The following is a 13,722-nucleotide window of genomic DNA, read 5'->3' on the forward strand; positions in this document are numbered from 1 at the left end:
CCTCTCTCCCCCATCCCTCCACCCCTCCTCTCTCTCCCCCCCTCTCTCTCTCTTTCTCTGCCCCAGGGAGGGGTTAGAGAGGGAGGGGGAGGGGGTAGAGCCAGCACCTACTCAGGTCGTAGAGCAGAATCCTCCCCACCAGGCGCCGGGCCCGAACTAGGCTGTGGCCGGCGTGGACCAGAGCGAGGCCCGGAGCGATCTGAGGACGGTCAAAAGCAACAGAGGGCCGGCCAATCGTGACTTCCGCGAGGGGAAGCCCACCCACCAGCGTGACAGACGATCAGGCGGGGAAGACGGAGAGAAGGTCGTCCCCTGTGACGGCCGCCACGGCCACATTTCCACCACGCTTGTCCGCGCCTGCACTGCGATAAAGACCACCGCCGCCATGCTGTAGAACTTCAAAGAGCCCAGCGGAGCGCGCAACACGACTTGTGCATATGTTCAACGACTTCAATCCAGAGCCCTGGAGGGGGTGGGGAAGGCGGCTGGGCCACGTAACTTGCAGCTCGTGGCTGTGCATTGAAATCTCTGCGCAGCTGGCCATGACGAGCAGAGGCAATGTGACGTCATCCAGGTTGCTAACTTCAAAAAATATATCAAATTTGTGAACAATTTTAGTAAAAAACTCGGGAAATAATGAATAAAATTTTCAGATGAGGGGATTTTTGCATCATGAGGTAAATCTCTACCGGAATATGTAAAAAATTCACCGTTACCGCGTTGGGTTTACGAGGAGATCTGAATCAAAGAAAAAGTTCTAGCAAGCAAACCTACAAGTAAACATCCAAGATCAGAGTTTTATAAAATAATAGATTGTTTGCATTTAGTAGACGAGTATTTTTATATTTATTGAAGCTGGGGTTCTTATTAAGCAACAATTACTTTTATAAGTGTTTGTGCTCCAGATACAAATATGGTAACTTTCAAAAGATAATTTGCAAGCTATCCCTACAGGGGAATTCATGCAGCAAAGGAGATGAATTTGAATTGTAAGGCCCTTTAATAACCTGTTTCTAGATCCAAATTAAGCTTTTCATTATCATCTTGCACATGTTCAAAGAGGAAGCCATCAATCTCTTTAAGGGCTCACTAAATAGTGAAAATGCATAAGAAAAAAACTTGACCACTTAACCGATGAACAAACGTTGAGGTTAGGTAGATTTATTTTAAATATTTAACCTTTAAGCTGCTAGGAGGTCTGGAGAATTTAAAATACTGTATTTAGTTTTTTTATTTTCATTCTGATTCTGGTTAATGACTGAGTGTTAAATGCTGGTCACAAATGTGTACCAGATTCCAGCTTTGCAAAAAAACTCAAGGCCAAAATTTAAAGTAGTTTGAAATTGAGGTACTAACTTACTGAAGCTCCTGCCTGATCAGACTGGACTAGGAAATCAAATGGAGTACAAGATAGGAAGCAATTTGATTAAACTGGTTTACATTAGACTTTATGGACTGTTACCGCTCGCTTGTGCAAGATGAAGTAGAACAATATCCAACACTGATTCCACCAACTTCCTGCTAAAATGAGAACTATACTCATTTCCAGCCCAACTGTGTTGTGGGAATACATTGCAATTGTATCTCACCCCTTATGCACTTATCCCTTTCATTTTAAAACAGCTATTAGTATTCTCAAGATACAGAGAAAAACTAAATGACCTTGAAAAGTATTGTCATCTCCAACTTCCTTCTCCTGTCCAAAACGCTTAACTGTGTAACATAAATTCCCTGCCCATCTCCCCCAGAAACTTGGCAAAGTAATATTCTAGTCTTTACCACAGTCATCATGTTGTATTTTACCTTCTTTGTCCTCACTGCAATTTAACAATCAATCACACCATGCTCTACACAACTTCCCTGGGTTTTATTTTGTTTCTTAACTATTCACCATTGCTAAAGTACTTGCAGCCATGACTTCCCTTCCCAATCAAGCTTGGTAGCCTCAGGGGGTTTGTAGACTTGCCAGTACACTCTTTGCCTCTTCCTCATCCACTTATGGCTCCTTGGTTGCACAGTCTGTGAGCAAGGATCTGAAGAAGGGTCCTTTTCTGTGGATATTTTTAAGGCAGAGGTAGACAAATTCTTGATTAGAATGGATGTCAAGGGTTATGGGGAGAAGGCAAGAAAAAGGGATTAGATGGCAGAGATCAGACATGATTGAATGGCGGAGTGGACTTGATGGGCCGAATGGCTTAATTCTACTACTATAACCTGTGAACATGCAGGGTCTCGACCCGAAACATCACCCATTCCTTCTCTTCAGAGATGCTGCCTGTCCCGCTGAGTTACTCCAGCATTTTGTGTCTGTCCTCCGATAAAACAAGCATTTGTAGTTCCTTCCTATACATTCAATCTGCTTTGATGTCTCTTTACCCCTCGACTGCCTCACGGCTGTCACACTAATTATCAGCTATCTCGAGCTGCAGGAACATCAGTTTCCTGTGGGGTAAACATGTGAAACTCTGAAGGTCTTTCTATTCAGTTTTTACCTCAGGCTCCATAACTTGTCACTCGATTCGCCATTTTAAATCAAATTCTACGTTTGGAAAATTTGTTGTACTATTTACTACTTCAGGTCCATCTGAGTTTCTCAAGGGGTCAGAGCCCCTTTGACATAGCTGGCTGATCATCTATCATTGGTGATACTGCTCCGGTCTTTCGCCATTCACAAACTAAGATTAGAATCTGTTAAAGTATTGTTATTAGAAGTCTAACAAATATATCAATTTTTCAGATGTTGAAACAAATTTAAATAAATAATTATAAAACTACCTTTTATTTTCCTGAGAAATTATGTTTCCCATTCATTTGAATGGAGTACTGTGCTACTTTGCCACAGAAGGCTGTGCAGGCCAAATCAATGGATATTTTTAAAGCAGAGATAGATAGATTCTTGATTAGTACGGGTATTAGGGGTTATGGGGAGAAGGCAGGAGATAGAGGTTAGGAGGGAGAGATAGATTAGCCATGATTGGATGGCGGAGTAGATGGGCCTAATTCTGCTCCTATCACATGACCTTATGACCTTAATCTGTTATGGACTCATTAGGTGGTTGGGAATGTAACATGGAACTGCAGATGCTGGCTTACAGCAACGATAGACACAAAATGCTGGAATAACACAGCAGGTCAGGCAGCATCTCTGGAGAAAATGGATAAGTGATGTTTTGGGTTGGATTTCAGGTGGCTGGGAAGCCCACTTAAGTTCTTGCTGACCCACAGGGGTAACAGTTGCCACTGACCTGTGAAAGTCCAAGCATTAGTGAGTGGAACAGTGGCCTGCTATCTTTATCACAAGGATAATAGCAAAAACACTTTGAACGTCTATTGTATAGTCATACAGTCATAGAGTGATACAGTGTGGAAACAGGCCCTTCGGCCCAACTTGCCCACGCCGGCCTTCATGTCCCAGCTACACTAGTCCCACCAGCTGCCGATTGGTCCATATCCCTCCAAACTTGTCCTAGCCATGTACCTGTCTAACTGTTTCTTAAACATTGGGATAGTCCAAGCCGCAACTACCTCCTCTGGCAGCTTTTCGTAAAGCAAAATCATCCTGGTAACACCTGCAAGTAACCTTTAAACTCACACTTAATGACAACTTACATATTACTAAATGGTCCTGAGCTGAAACATCACCTACACATTCCCTCCACCAACGCTGCCTGACCCGCTGAGTTCCTCAAACACTTTTTATTTTGCTCAAGACTCCAGCATCTGCAGTTTCTTGTGTCCCCATATTACTGTTTGCACCTTGTGGTTAGGTCAAAATATTAGAACTCCCTCACTAACAACATCATAAGAGTCACTTCATCATATGAAGAGCAGCAGCTTAAGGAAATAGCTTACTATGTCAAGGACAATAAATAATGGGGAATAAATCTGGACTTGCCAGCGATGTGTATATTTCACAACATAATAAAAGAAGTAACATTCTTCATTGAGGTAGGCAAAGAATGTAAAGATATTCTTAGTGTAAATCAATGTTCTCAGCTTTGGTAATTAACATAAAATACCAGATGGCAAATGGACTCTTCAGGAAGCAAACTCAAAAAATTAATGGTGTAGAATTGCACTGCATTCAAGAAGTAAAATGCAGAAAACCTTCTCTCCTAATTCCCCACCTCCCTTCCTCAATTGATAGTAATAGTACTGGCATTATGATGAATGCAAACTGGTTGAGTTGTGCTAATTAAGCTTTCGTAGAATCACAGCAAGGAAGCAGGCTCTTCGGCCCAACTTGCCCACACCGGCCAATTGGTCCCATCGGCACTAGTCCCACCTTCCTGCATTGGGCCCCATATCCTTCTAAACCCGTCCTTTTCGTGTGCCTGTCTTAATGTTTCTAAAACCTTCATTTTAGGCAAAAAAAACCAAAAATGCTGGAGGAACTCAGCAGTTGAGGTATCCGTGGAGGTAGTCGACTTTTCAGGTTGGGACCCTGCATCAGGACTGAGAATGTAGAGAAAAGATAGCCAATGTAAAGAGGTGATAGAGAGAGTTGAGATACAAACTGAGAGATGATAAGTGGATCTAGGCAAGGTGAGCAGATGGAGCCAACCAGGAAGTGGGTGTGAGAGGGACGGTAGAGACATAGATTGGAAATAGAACCAGATAAGGGAGGGATGATGGGTGGATAGGGGAGGGAACAGGAAGGGTAGGCCAAGGGAGGAGAAACCCTGGAGGTTGGACGCATGGTTGATGGCCAGATGCAACCAGGTGGGAGAGAGAACGAACCTAGGAAGAGTGACAGGAGTGGAAAAGGAATGCTGTGGATGTGGTTTATCCTGCGCTTGGAAGATTCCATATTCATACCAGTGGATTGTCAAATCCCCAAGTAGAATATGAGCATTATTCATCCAGTTTAAGAAGAAGGGTCTCGACCTGAAACGTTGCCTATTTCCTTTGCTCCATAGATGCTGCCTCACCCGCTGAGTTTCTCCAGCAATTTTGTCTACCTATTATTCATCCAGTTGTCATTTGACCTTGCAAGGGCAAATTTGATAAACAATATTTCATATTCCACTTGGGCAGCCCACAGCCTAGTGGCGCAAACATTAAATTTTCCACTTTCAGGTAACCCACAAGGCTTGGTTTGGGAACAGCTCTGCCCAAGACCACAAGAAATTGCAGAGTTGTAAATGTAGCCCAGTCCATCATCCAGATAAGACTCCCACCATTGACTCCATCTACACCTCACGCTGCCTTGGAAAGCACCAATATAATCAAAGACTTGTCCCACACCGGTCATTCCTCCTTCTCCCTGCTCCTGTCCAGCAGAAGGCACAGAAACTTGAATGCATGCACCACCAGACTCAGGAACAGCTTCTTTCCCTCTGTTATCAGGCATCTTCCATAAGCTAGGGTACTGGTCAATTCACCTCTATCCCGTTGGGGGCATTGAACTTTGTCCAAGGAACTGATGTTCTACATTGCTGAGAACTATATTCTGCACTCTATATATTTTCATTTGGTCTGTCCATTCTACTTGAGTTTGAAACAATTGCATCTATGTGTGGTATATGTTTGGATAGCTTGCAAAACAAAGCATTTCAATGTACCTTTGTACGAGACAATAATAAACCTAAACCCCTGTGTTCCTTTCCTATTCCCAGCAGTTCACCTTAGCTCTCTCTCCCTTTGTTCACCTTTTCCAGTCCACCGCACCTTGGTTTAACCAAATTTGTCACCCTTCCCCACTTGATCCCATCTGCTCATTATCCACACGCTCGCCCATCCTAGGTTTCTTCTCCTTTGTCCAACCTTTTCTATCCTCTCCCACCTCGTGGTCCCATCTGCCCATAAACTCTCCCTAATCTGGTTCCACATATCGTTTTCTAGTCTGTTTCCACCCTGCTCCCGTCTGGCTCCATCCGCCAAAGATATATTTTCCCTTATGTTTTCACTTATCATCTGTCAGCCCCAATCTCACATCTTCCTTTCACCATTTGTACAGACTATTTTCCCTCTATATTCTCAGTCCTCATGCAGGACCAAATCCAAAATGTTAATCATCCCTTTGCTTCCACAGATGCCGCTTGATTCGCTGAGTTCCACAAGCAGTTTGTCTTCTGCTCCAGATTCCCGCATCTGCAGTCTCTTGTGTCCTTGGCCTTCAATTAATGTTGTGCTGACAATCCAGCACTTGATATAAACACATGTAAATAAAAACTTTTTTTAAATTGTAGTTGTCAACTTTTCCTGTGTCATTCGTTTACAATTATGATACCAACTCTAAAACAAAGCATAAAAATATTTAATAGTAAAGGCATGAAAAGTAATTTAATAATTTAGTCCCTTGGTCCATGAATGATGCCAATTCCAAAATTTCCACTCACCTGTCAAATTTAATAGATAAGGCATATTACTATCTGGGGGTGTCTCTCTCACCCCCCCCCCCCCCCCCCCCCCCCCCCCCCCCCCCCCCACCACTCACAGCTGACTTTCTCTCCTGTAGATACTGGATTGTTATAGATTTGCATATCTAGTAGTTTCTCAAATATTATTTTACTTAAATCATCATACTTCTTGCCAAAAACAACGAAAGTTGGCAGAGTTCACGGGAACCCTACGTGCACTATTTGTGTTTCATCACTGGAAAGCAGGGGACCTCTAGACAATTTCCCCCTCCTAGTCTAAGAATGGAGGGAATGACAAATGCCAAGAAATACAAACTCAGATTTGATTACTCATTTACCTTAAATTTTCCTGGTGTGTATAGTTTGATGCTGCAGGAGGCTGTGCCTTTATCTTCTACTCCTCTAGCTGAATCTCTGCCAATAACTACATTCATTCCATGACACAAGAGTTGTTACTATTATACACATTGCAATCTATGTGAAAAATGGGAATCTCAGCCCACCCAACGAGTACAGGCAACAGCAGGTGCTGCCATCTCCGAATAAAAATACACAAATTAGATTATAACATTAACTGCATTAGTTCGTTTTTATTTTGCTTTCAATTCAACATTCGCAATTGCTGGTGGGGTTTTAAGCCGATGTTAGTTGAATGTTAAATTATCCAATAAGATGCTCAGAGTCTTTTAAGCTCCGTACTGGGATCTTCAGAGGGATTTAAGTCAAATAGTAACTGCTTCGTAAAGACAGTAGTTGCACATGAACCAACACTCTGGTGATATATCAGCAAACATGGACCAAATCACATCCTGTCTGGGTCAAGATACTCAATAGGTTCACAGATCTAAATGATGACTTAATTTTCATTTCAAACACATGTGCCTTACATTTCTCACATGATAATTTTTTTTTTAATTCCAGCAATTCTTCAGGCAAATATTCATCTCCAATTCAATTGTTTCAATGTCAAATATCTTTGACGCAGATATCAACAGCAAGGAAGCTAAATGAACTGATTAAAAAAAGCTCTCATGTTGGAAAGAAAACTCTCATTTTGACCGATGTCACCTTACAGAGGGAATGTTTCTGCAGGTGTAGATGAATGTCATTAGATAATAGAAAATATGCAAATATGCCACAATCTCAGTTTTGATATGTACAATCAAATGAATTCCATTACTGTACAGTAATGACTTAAGCAGCTTATAATTACTAAAACAAACTGGGCTAATAATACTTTACTGTTCACAGTGAGATAAATGAGCTCTTCTATACCGTTATCACAAATGCAGTTTAAATAGCATGCCATGCTCACGCATGGAATAAGAAAGCAAGCTGAAAGTGAGCCTACATTATAATCTTTAATGTATTGATGGTGACAAATGATAGACCACCAGAATGAGCATTTAATGTTTTTGTACCTATGAAGGAAAAATTGAATATTAATGTGGTCAATCATAATGTCATTTGTGAAACATGATATACTCACTTTGCATTTTGGTGAAGTTGGTGTATATTTTTGTGGCAGGGGTGGGGGGGGGGATCGTTTTTTTTAGCGCATCAACAATTTACTTCAGGCTTGCATCAGCTATCAATCAGTGTCATGGTTGTGGCAGATCCAAAGTTCTTATTTGATTACAGCATTGCAATGCATTGCAGAAGTAAAAATGAATGTTTCAGTGAGGCAAAACAGACTAAAAGGCAGCAGAAATCTTGGCAATATATTTTAAACGATTCATTTTGCAACTCAGCTCCTTGCTTCCCTGACTATAGGTCCAATAACAACAATGGAGAAAGCAAGCATTTTCTTCAACCTGGTTTCAGCACTAACAGTGGAAGCCATTGGGAAAAAAAGCTAATTTTACTGATGACCCATGCCATGTGGTTAAACTGGAGTTTCTCAACATAACCAATATTTGGAGAGTGGACAATCATCAAAAATGCCTATGTTTTTTCAAGAATTTGGCACAGTAGCCTCTCAGTGCCAGGGACCCAGGTTCGATCCTGATTGCGGGTGCTGGCTGTATGGAGTTTGTATGTTCTCCCCGTGATCTGCATGGGTTTTCTCCGGGTACTCCGGTTTCCTTCCACACTCCAAGTTGGGAGGAAACAGGTTTGGAGGCTAAATGGCTTGGTAAAATTGTAAATTGTCACTAATGTGTGTAGGATAGTGTTAGTTTGTGGGGATCGCTGGTCGGCACGGACTCAGTGGTCCGAAGGGCCTGTTTCCGTGCTGTATCTCTAAACTAAACCACACTAAAGTTAATTGTCTGGCTCCCAGAAATGGTCTTCCTATGGCAACATCAAGCTTATCTGCAAGATTAGGTTTCATATAACAAAGTGTCAAGATCGAGCAATCTGTAACACAAGTAAATGTTCAGGATTATATATTAAATTAATCTTATCCTCATAAGGTATATATTTTTTCACTTTGGCAAAATATTCCACATGATGCAATGAAACTCAAAAAATACCGTGGTTTTAAAAAACACAAATATAATTACAAAGAAGGTGGATTAGCACCTTTCCTTTATTTGGACGTTTAAAGTGATATAGCGTTCACAAAAAAACTTCTACTGATGTGCCGTGGAAAGTATTTTGCATTATGCCTGGTGTAGCAATTTCAGCGCACAGGAATGGAGGAGGTTGTAAAGACTGGTGGCCTCAGCCCAGTCTGTCAAGAACACAGCCCTCCCACCATTGAAAGGATCAACATGAGGTGCTGTTTCAAGAAGGCAGCAATTATCATTAAGGACCACCACCATCTGCGCCATGCCTTCTTCTCACCACCACTATCAGGCAGGAGGTACAGAAATCTGAAAGTCGCACATCACCAGGTTCAGGAACTGATACTTTCCTACAACTATCAAGTTCTTGAACTAGCCTGCATAACCGTAAGCCTACCTCGACAGTGGAACACTATGGACCACTTCTTACATCACCAAGGGCTCAATTTTTCTATTGTGTTTTGCACTAATATCTTGTTTGTTTCTTTTTGCCCTGTCGTCTTTCTCTTTTGACCATCTTACAGAATGTTTATCCATCATTTGTGTAATTTATGTTTTTTTGTGAACATTTGAGTCTATCTGCCCGTGATTGTGCTGCAAGCAAGATTTCATTGTACCTGTACCTCACTGGCCTTAGATTGAGACTTAGTTTTGGCACTCACATGGAAAAGTTAGAAAGTCAAGAAAAATTACTGTACCCTTGTTAACTCTTTAAAATATCAACTAGTTACTGACCTGGTAACATCAGGAAATCTGATGGGAAAATACAGCACTTGGCACTTGGGTCTGATGAGCTTCTCAAGTCCTTTGGGCCGATGATCTGGAATTAGCTTCATGAAAGAGCCGATGGTCGTAAGAAAAGATTCCATGTTAAATGCAGAATTGAACACCACCACATCAGCCACCAAGCTAAAGATGGAAAAAAAAATATATAGAAATATATTTGAGCATATTTTTACAGTTAGACTCTGAATCCAATTTGTTATACAAAATACCACCTTGGAACATAACTCAAACCTTGAGGTCTTTTTTTTTCATTTGCATGCAAGTTGCTCTGATTTAAATCACTTTGTGGTTTTTTTCAACTACACATAAAGGTCTTTAACTTCTAAACAACACACAACCGCATTGAAGTTATAAGTATTTTCCAGATGCTTTGTTCAGGCCTTCTGCAATATGCAATCGAGTTGTGGCTTAAAGGTATTTTCAATACACTTCGGCAGAGCTCACATGGACACTGAGCTGGAACAAAAAAATCTGCTCTCAGTTCCATTGTGTTATTGAAGATTTTGTTCACAGGGGCAGCAGATTCAGAACATACTGATACATGGATATCTTGGTTTATGTGCAATAGTACGGTTTTATATTATCACAACCCCACCCTTCAATTCATTTTCTATCTGCATAGTATGATACAGAAACATCTGTGTCAGCTGTTACTTTTCTTGATCCAGAAGCTCAAAGTATAATTAAAATGTTATTTCTACCTTAATTTACCTTTGTTTAATATATAAATTCAATGCCACTCAGAGTGATTCACAAGGAAGATGACATTGTTGGTTGAGTCAAATAGCAATATTACACATTGAAATAAGTTGAGAAGTAATAAATCACAGAATTTGAGTTAGTAATGTTATAAACTCAATGACCTTCATCATCATTACTCTGTGCAACTGTTCACCATCTAAATTCTATTGCATGTGTGGTTTAAAATACATATCTCAAAGCTGCTCTTAGTGATTTTATTCGCCTCCAGTTTATAGCCTTATACCAATGGAATCAAAGAAAAACACTCAAACAAGTCCTGATACAAAAAAAAAAACGGAAATTGACAACTTTTCTTCACAAAGTATATGAGATTTTATTGATGAAATGAACTATAATTATTACTGAGCAAAGTATAAACATAACAGAGCAATGATGTGAGTAATTCAGAAATGACTCCGTTAACCAAAACTTTTTAGAATGTGGAACTTGCTATAAAGTATAGTCTAGCACAGGTGCACGTAGGAGATGCTAGATAAACACGAGAAGGAGAGAGAGAGATACACTGATGGAAGATAGCCACAAAAAGCTGGAGCAACTCAGTGGGTCAGGCAGCATCTTGGAGAGAAGGAATGGGTGACGTTTCGGGTCAAGACCCTTCTTCAAAATGGATTTGACCCAAAACATCACTGACTCCTATCCGGAGATGCTGCCTGTCACACTGTTATTATAGCTTTTTGTGTCTATCTTTGGTTGAAACCAGCATCTGCAGTTCCTTCCTACACAATACATTAGAAACATAGAAGCGTAGAAAAATAGGTGCAAGAGTAGGCCATTCGGCCCGTCGAGTCAGCACCGCCATTGAATATGATCATGGCTGATCATCTAAAATCAGTACCTCGTTCCTGCCTTTTCTCCATATCCCTTGATTCCTTTATATGGAGATGGGTGAGAAAAGGATTGTATCAAAACGATTGTATCAGAAATGACAAGCATGAGTAGACTGAATTGTCTTTTTTAATGTTGTAGATCCTACACAATTCTATTTCAACAAAGCAGGATTTAAACTCTTTCAAATATTTTCCTATCGTAAAACATGCTAAAAAATGTCTACCCATTATCTTTTACTATCCATTCAAACCAGGTTAAAACACTTCTTTTCGAAAATTTAATGTATGTCTTGCAAACAAATGACGGTCAAACTTACACATGGACTTTTCAGAAGATCATAAGTGAAAAGAGCAGAAATAGGCCATTCGGCCCATCAAGTCTACTCCGTCATTCAATCATGGCTGAGCTATCTCTCCCTCCTTCCCCCATTCTCCTGCCGCCTCCCCATAACATCCGACACCTGTATTAATCACCTGTACTAATTAAGGTACCCCTGCAACATATACCCATGCAATCATAAAAAAATCTAAATGGATAGCAAAATGTTTGCAGAAAATAAATAATTAGAGCAAAGATGTGAGATGCTTTTAAAATGAAAAATCTATGAGGAAGACATTATGTTAAGAAAATAAAAGAAAATATGGTCAATTGATTTTAATACTGAGGATAATGGGGAAGGATGGGTGTGGAGTTTTCAGGAACCCATCACTTCTGTGCAAGAAGCACATCTGAGCCTATGTCTAGACCAGGAAAGGTTCCCAACCTTTTTCGTCCCATTTACCCCTGGCAACTTTAATAGCACATAACAATGTTATGTCACTTATTTATAAACAACTAACGATGAACAGATATTGGTATACCAGAACCAAACATAGTCATTCAATGAGAAATATATGTACAAATCCAGAATCAACACATTTACCCGCTGGGTAGGTTAAATTTACCCTCTGGGTAGGTTCAATTTACCCCAAGTTGGGAACCCTTGGTCAAGACTGTAATGTTCAATGATGCAGTAAGGAGCCTCAGTAAGGGTATAAGCCACATCCTCCCAGTCCCACACTGGAAATCCTTAAGGAACAAATAGTTTGGGTTTCTATTTTGAGGGGGAAATATGAACGACAAATTTTCTTAGTGCACTATATCTAAAAATGGAAATCAATCCTTAGATCTTTAATAGATGAGGAAGAAATTTTAAATTTTAGACTAGGACTGTGACAGAGCTTAGGGATGTGATCTCATGTTAAATGACCAGATTTTCTCATCTTCTGCAACAGGAGGGTTGCTAGAAGAGTCTCCTCAGATACAAGAAAAACAAAATAACACGGGGGGATCTGCAGAAAGTTAAAAAAACATTAGTTAATTGAAAAATTAATGATACCACATATCATGGGGGCAGCTTTGACAACGAAAAAGAAGGAAGTATCACGTGCAGAAGTGCATACAATCTTGGATGGAGTTCAGTTTGTTAAAGGCAGGAGCGAATAGCTCATGGCTGAAAATACATGAGACTGAAAGAAAATTGAATAAGAAACAGGATTCTCGAGGCCCACCAGTCCTGGAGGCAATCAAGTTGTAGAGATTCAGTAAACTGCAGTGTAGAAGTGTGAAATGCCAGCTCTGAGGATAGAGGCAAATTATAAATAGTGCAGAATCATCACACAAATTGTATAGCATATTAGAAATTTGTAAAGAATTGTAAATTGGATTGTAAAAATGCAGATACACAAGGAACCCTGATGTAACAACGTTTGGAATGCCATGTTTTTTTTTAAATAGTAGCACTAGTTGGCATCTTTCCCCTTGACCTTTCAAAATTTGGAATTTGAACATTGTTAGTTACCACCGTACATTTCGAGCAGAGAATGGTTCCATTCACAAATCCCATGCTGCTACATTGTACGTTCCTCGAGAGGCTGGTCTGTGTTAAGAAGAAATACAACCAACAGAAGAAAGGCGGAATAAGGATGTAAATATCGATATTGTATGAACTGTCATTTTACCTGTAATTCCTTTGGAAATCCCAGCCTGACAGAAGATTACTTCAACAGAATACATTGATTGGCACCTGAGAAATTTGTTACACAGCATTAAATGTGCAGTCATAGTTTTTCAAGGAGCCTTATATCTGAACCTGTGGTTCCCTAAACAGGCGAAAAAAATGAATTTTCATACTCTCATCCCACTTGGTTTTTCATTGCTTGTTTAACCATTTAATCTTAACAAAAACAGAAGACAAACATTTGTGCTATGGTAACAAAAATCTAAATTGAGGCGATGGGCAAAGAGGCTTCCTTCCTTGCTATAAATGTTGATGATCCCAAGGTGATATTAACCAGAGAATTAGTTCATTTCCGATTTCTCACCAGAAGCAACTTTGTCTGATGGATCGGGCTGTGTTCACAACTCTCTGCTGTTTATTTTGGTTTTGGGCATAGCAGTTGCCATACCAAGCTATGATGTATCCAGATAGGACGATG

At 40.3% G+C, this 13,722-nt stretch overlaps 1 protein-coding gene across 2 annotated transcripts in view; it reads right to left on the bottom strand.

The window, feature by feature from the left end:
* Positions 1-13,722, bottom strand: part of gtdc1 (glycosyltransferase like domain containing 1) — a 305,811-nt gene that overhangs the window by 173,911 nt on the left and 118,178 nt on the right. For both annotated transcript variants that reach the window (XM_033024711.1, XM_033024710.1), the window contains exon 4: positions 9,605-9,778. In XM_033024711.1, the coding sequence (XP_032880602.1) occupies positions 9,605-9,778 (174 nt within the window). The remainder of the gene's footprint in view (positions 1-9,604; positions 9,779-13,722) is intronic.

Source organism: Amblyraja radiata, chromosome 7 (genome assembly GCF_010909765.2).
Source record: "Amblyraja radiata isolate CabotCenter1 chromosome 7, sAmbRad1.1.pri, whole genome shotgun sequence".
In the NCBI taxonomy this organism is placed as follows: Eukaryota; Metazoa; Chordata; class Chondrichthyes; order Rajiformes; family Rajidae; genus Amblyraja; species Amblyraja radiata.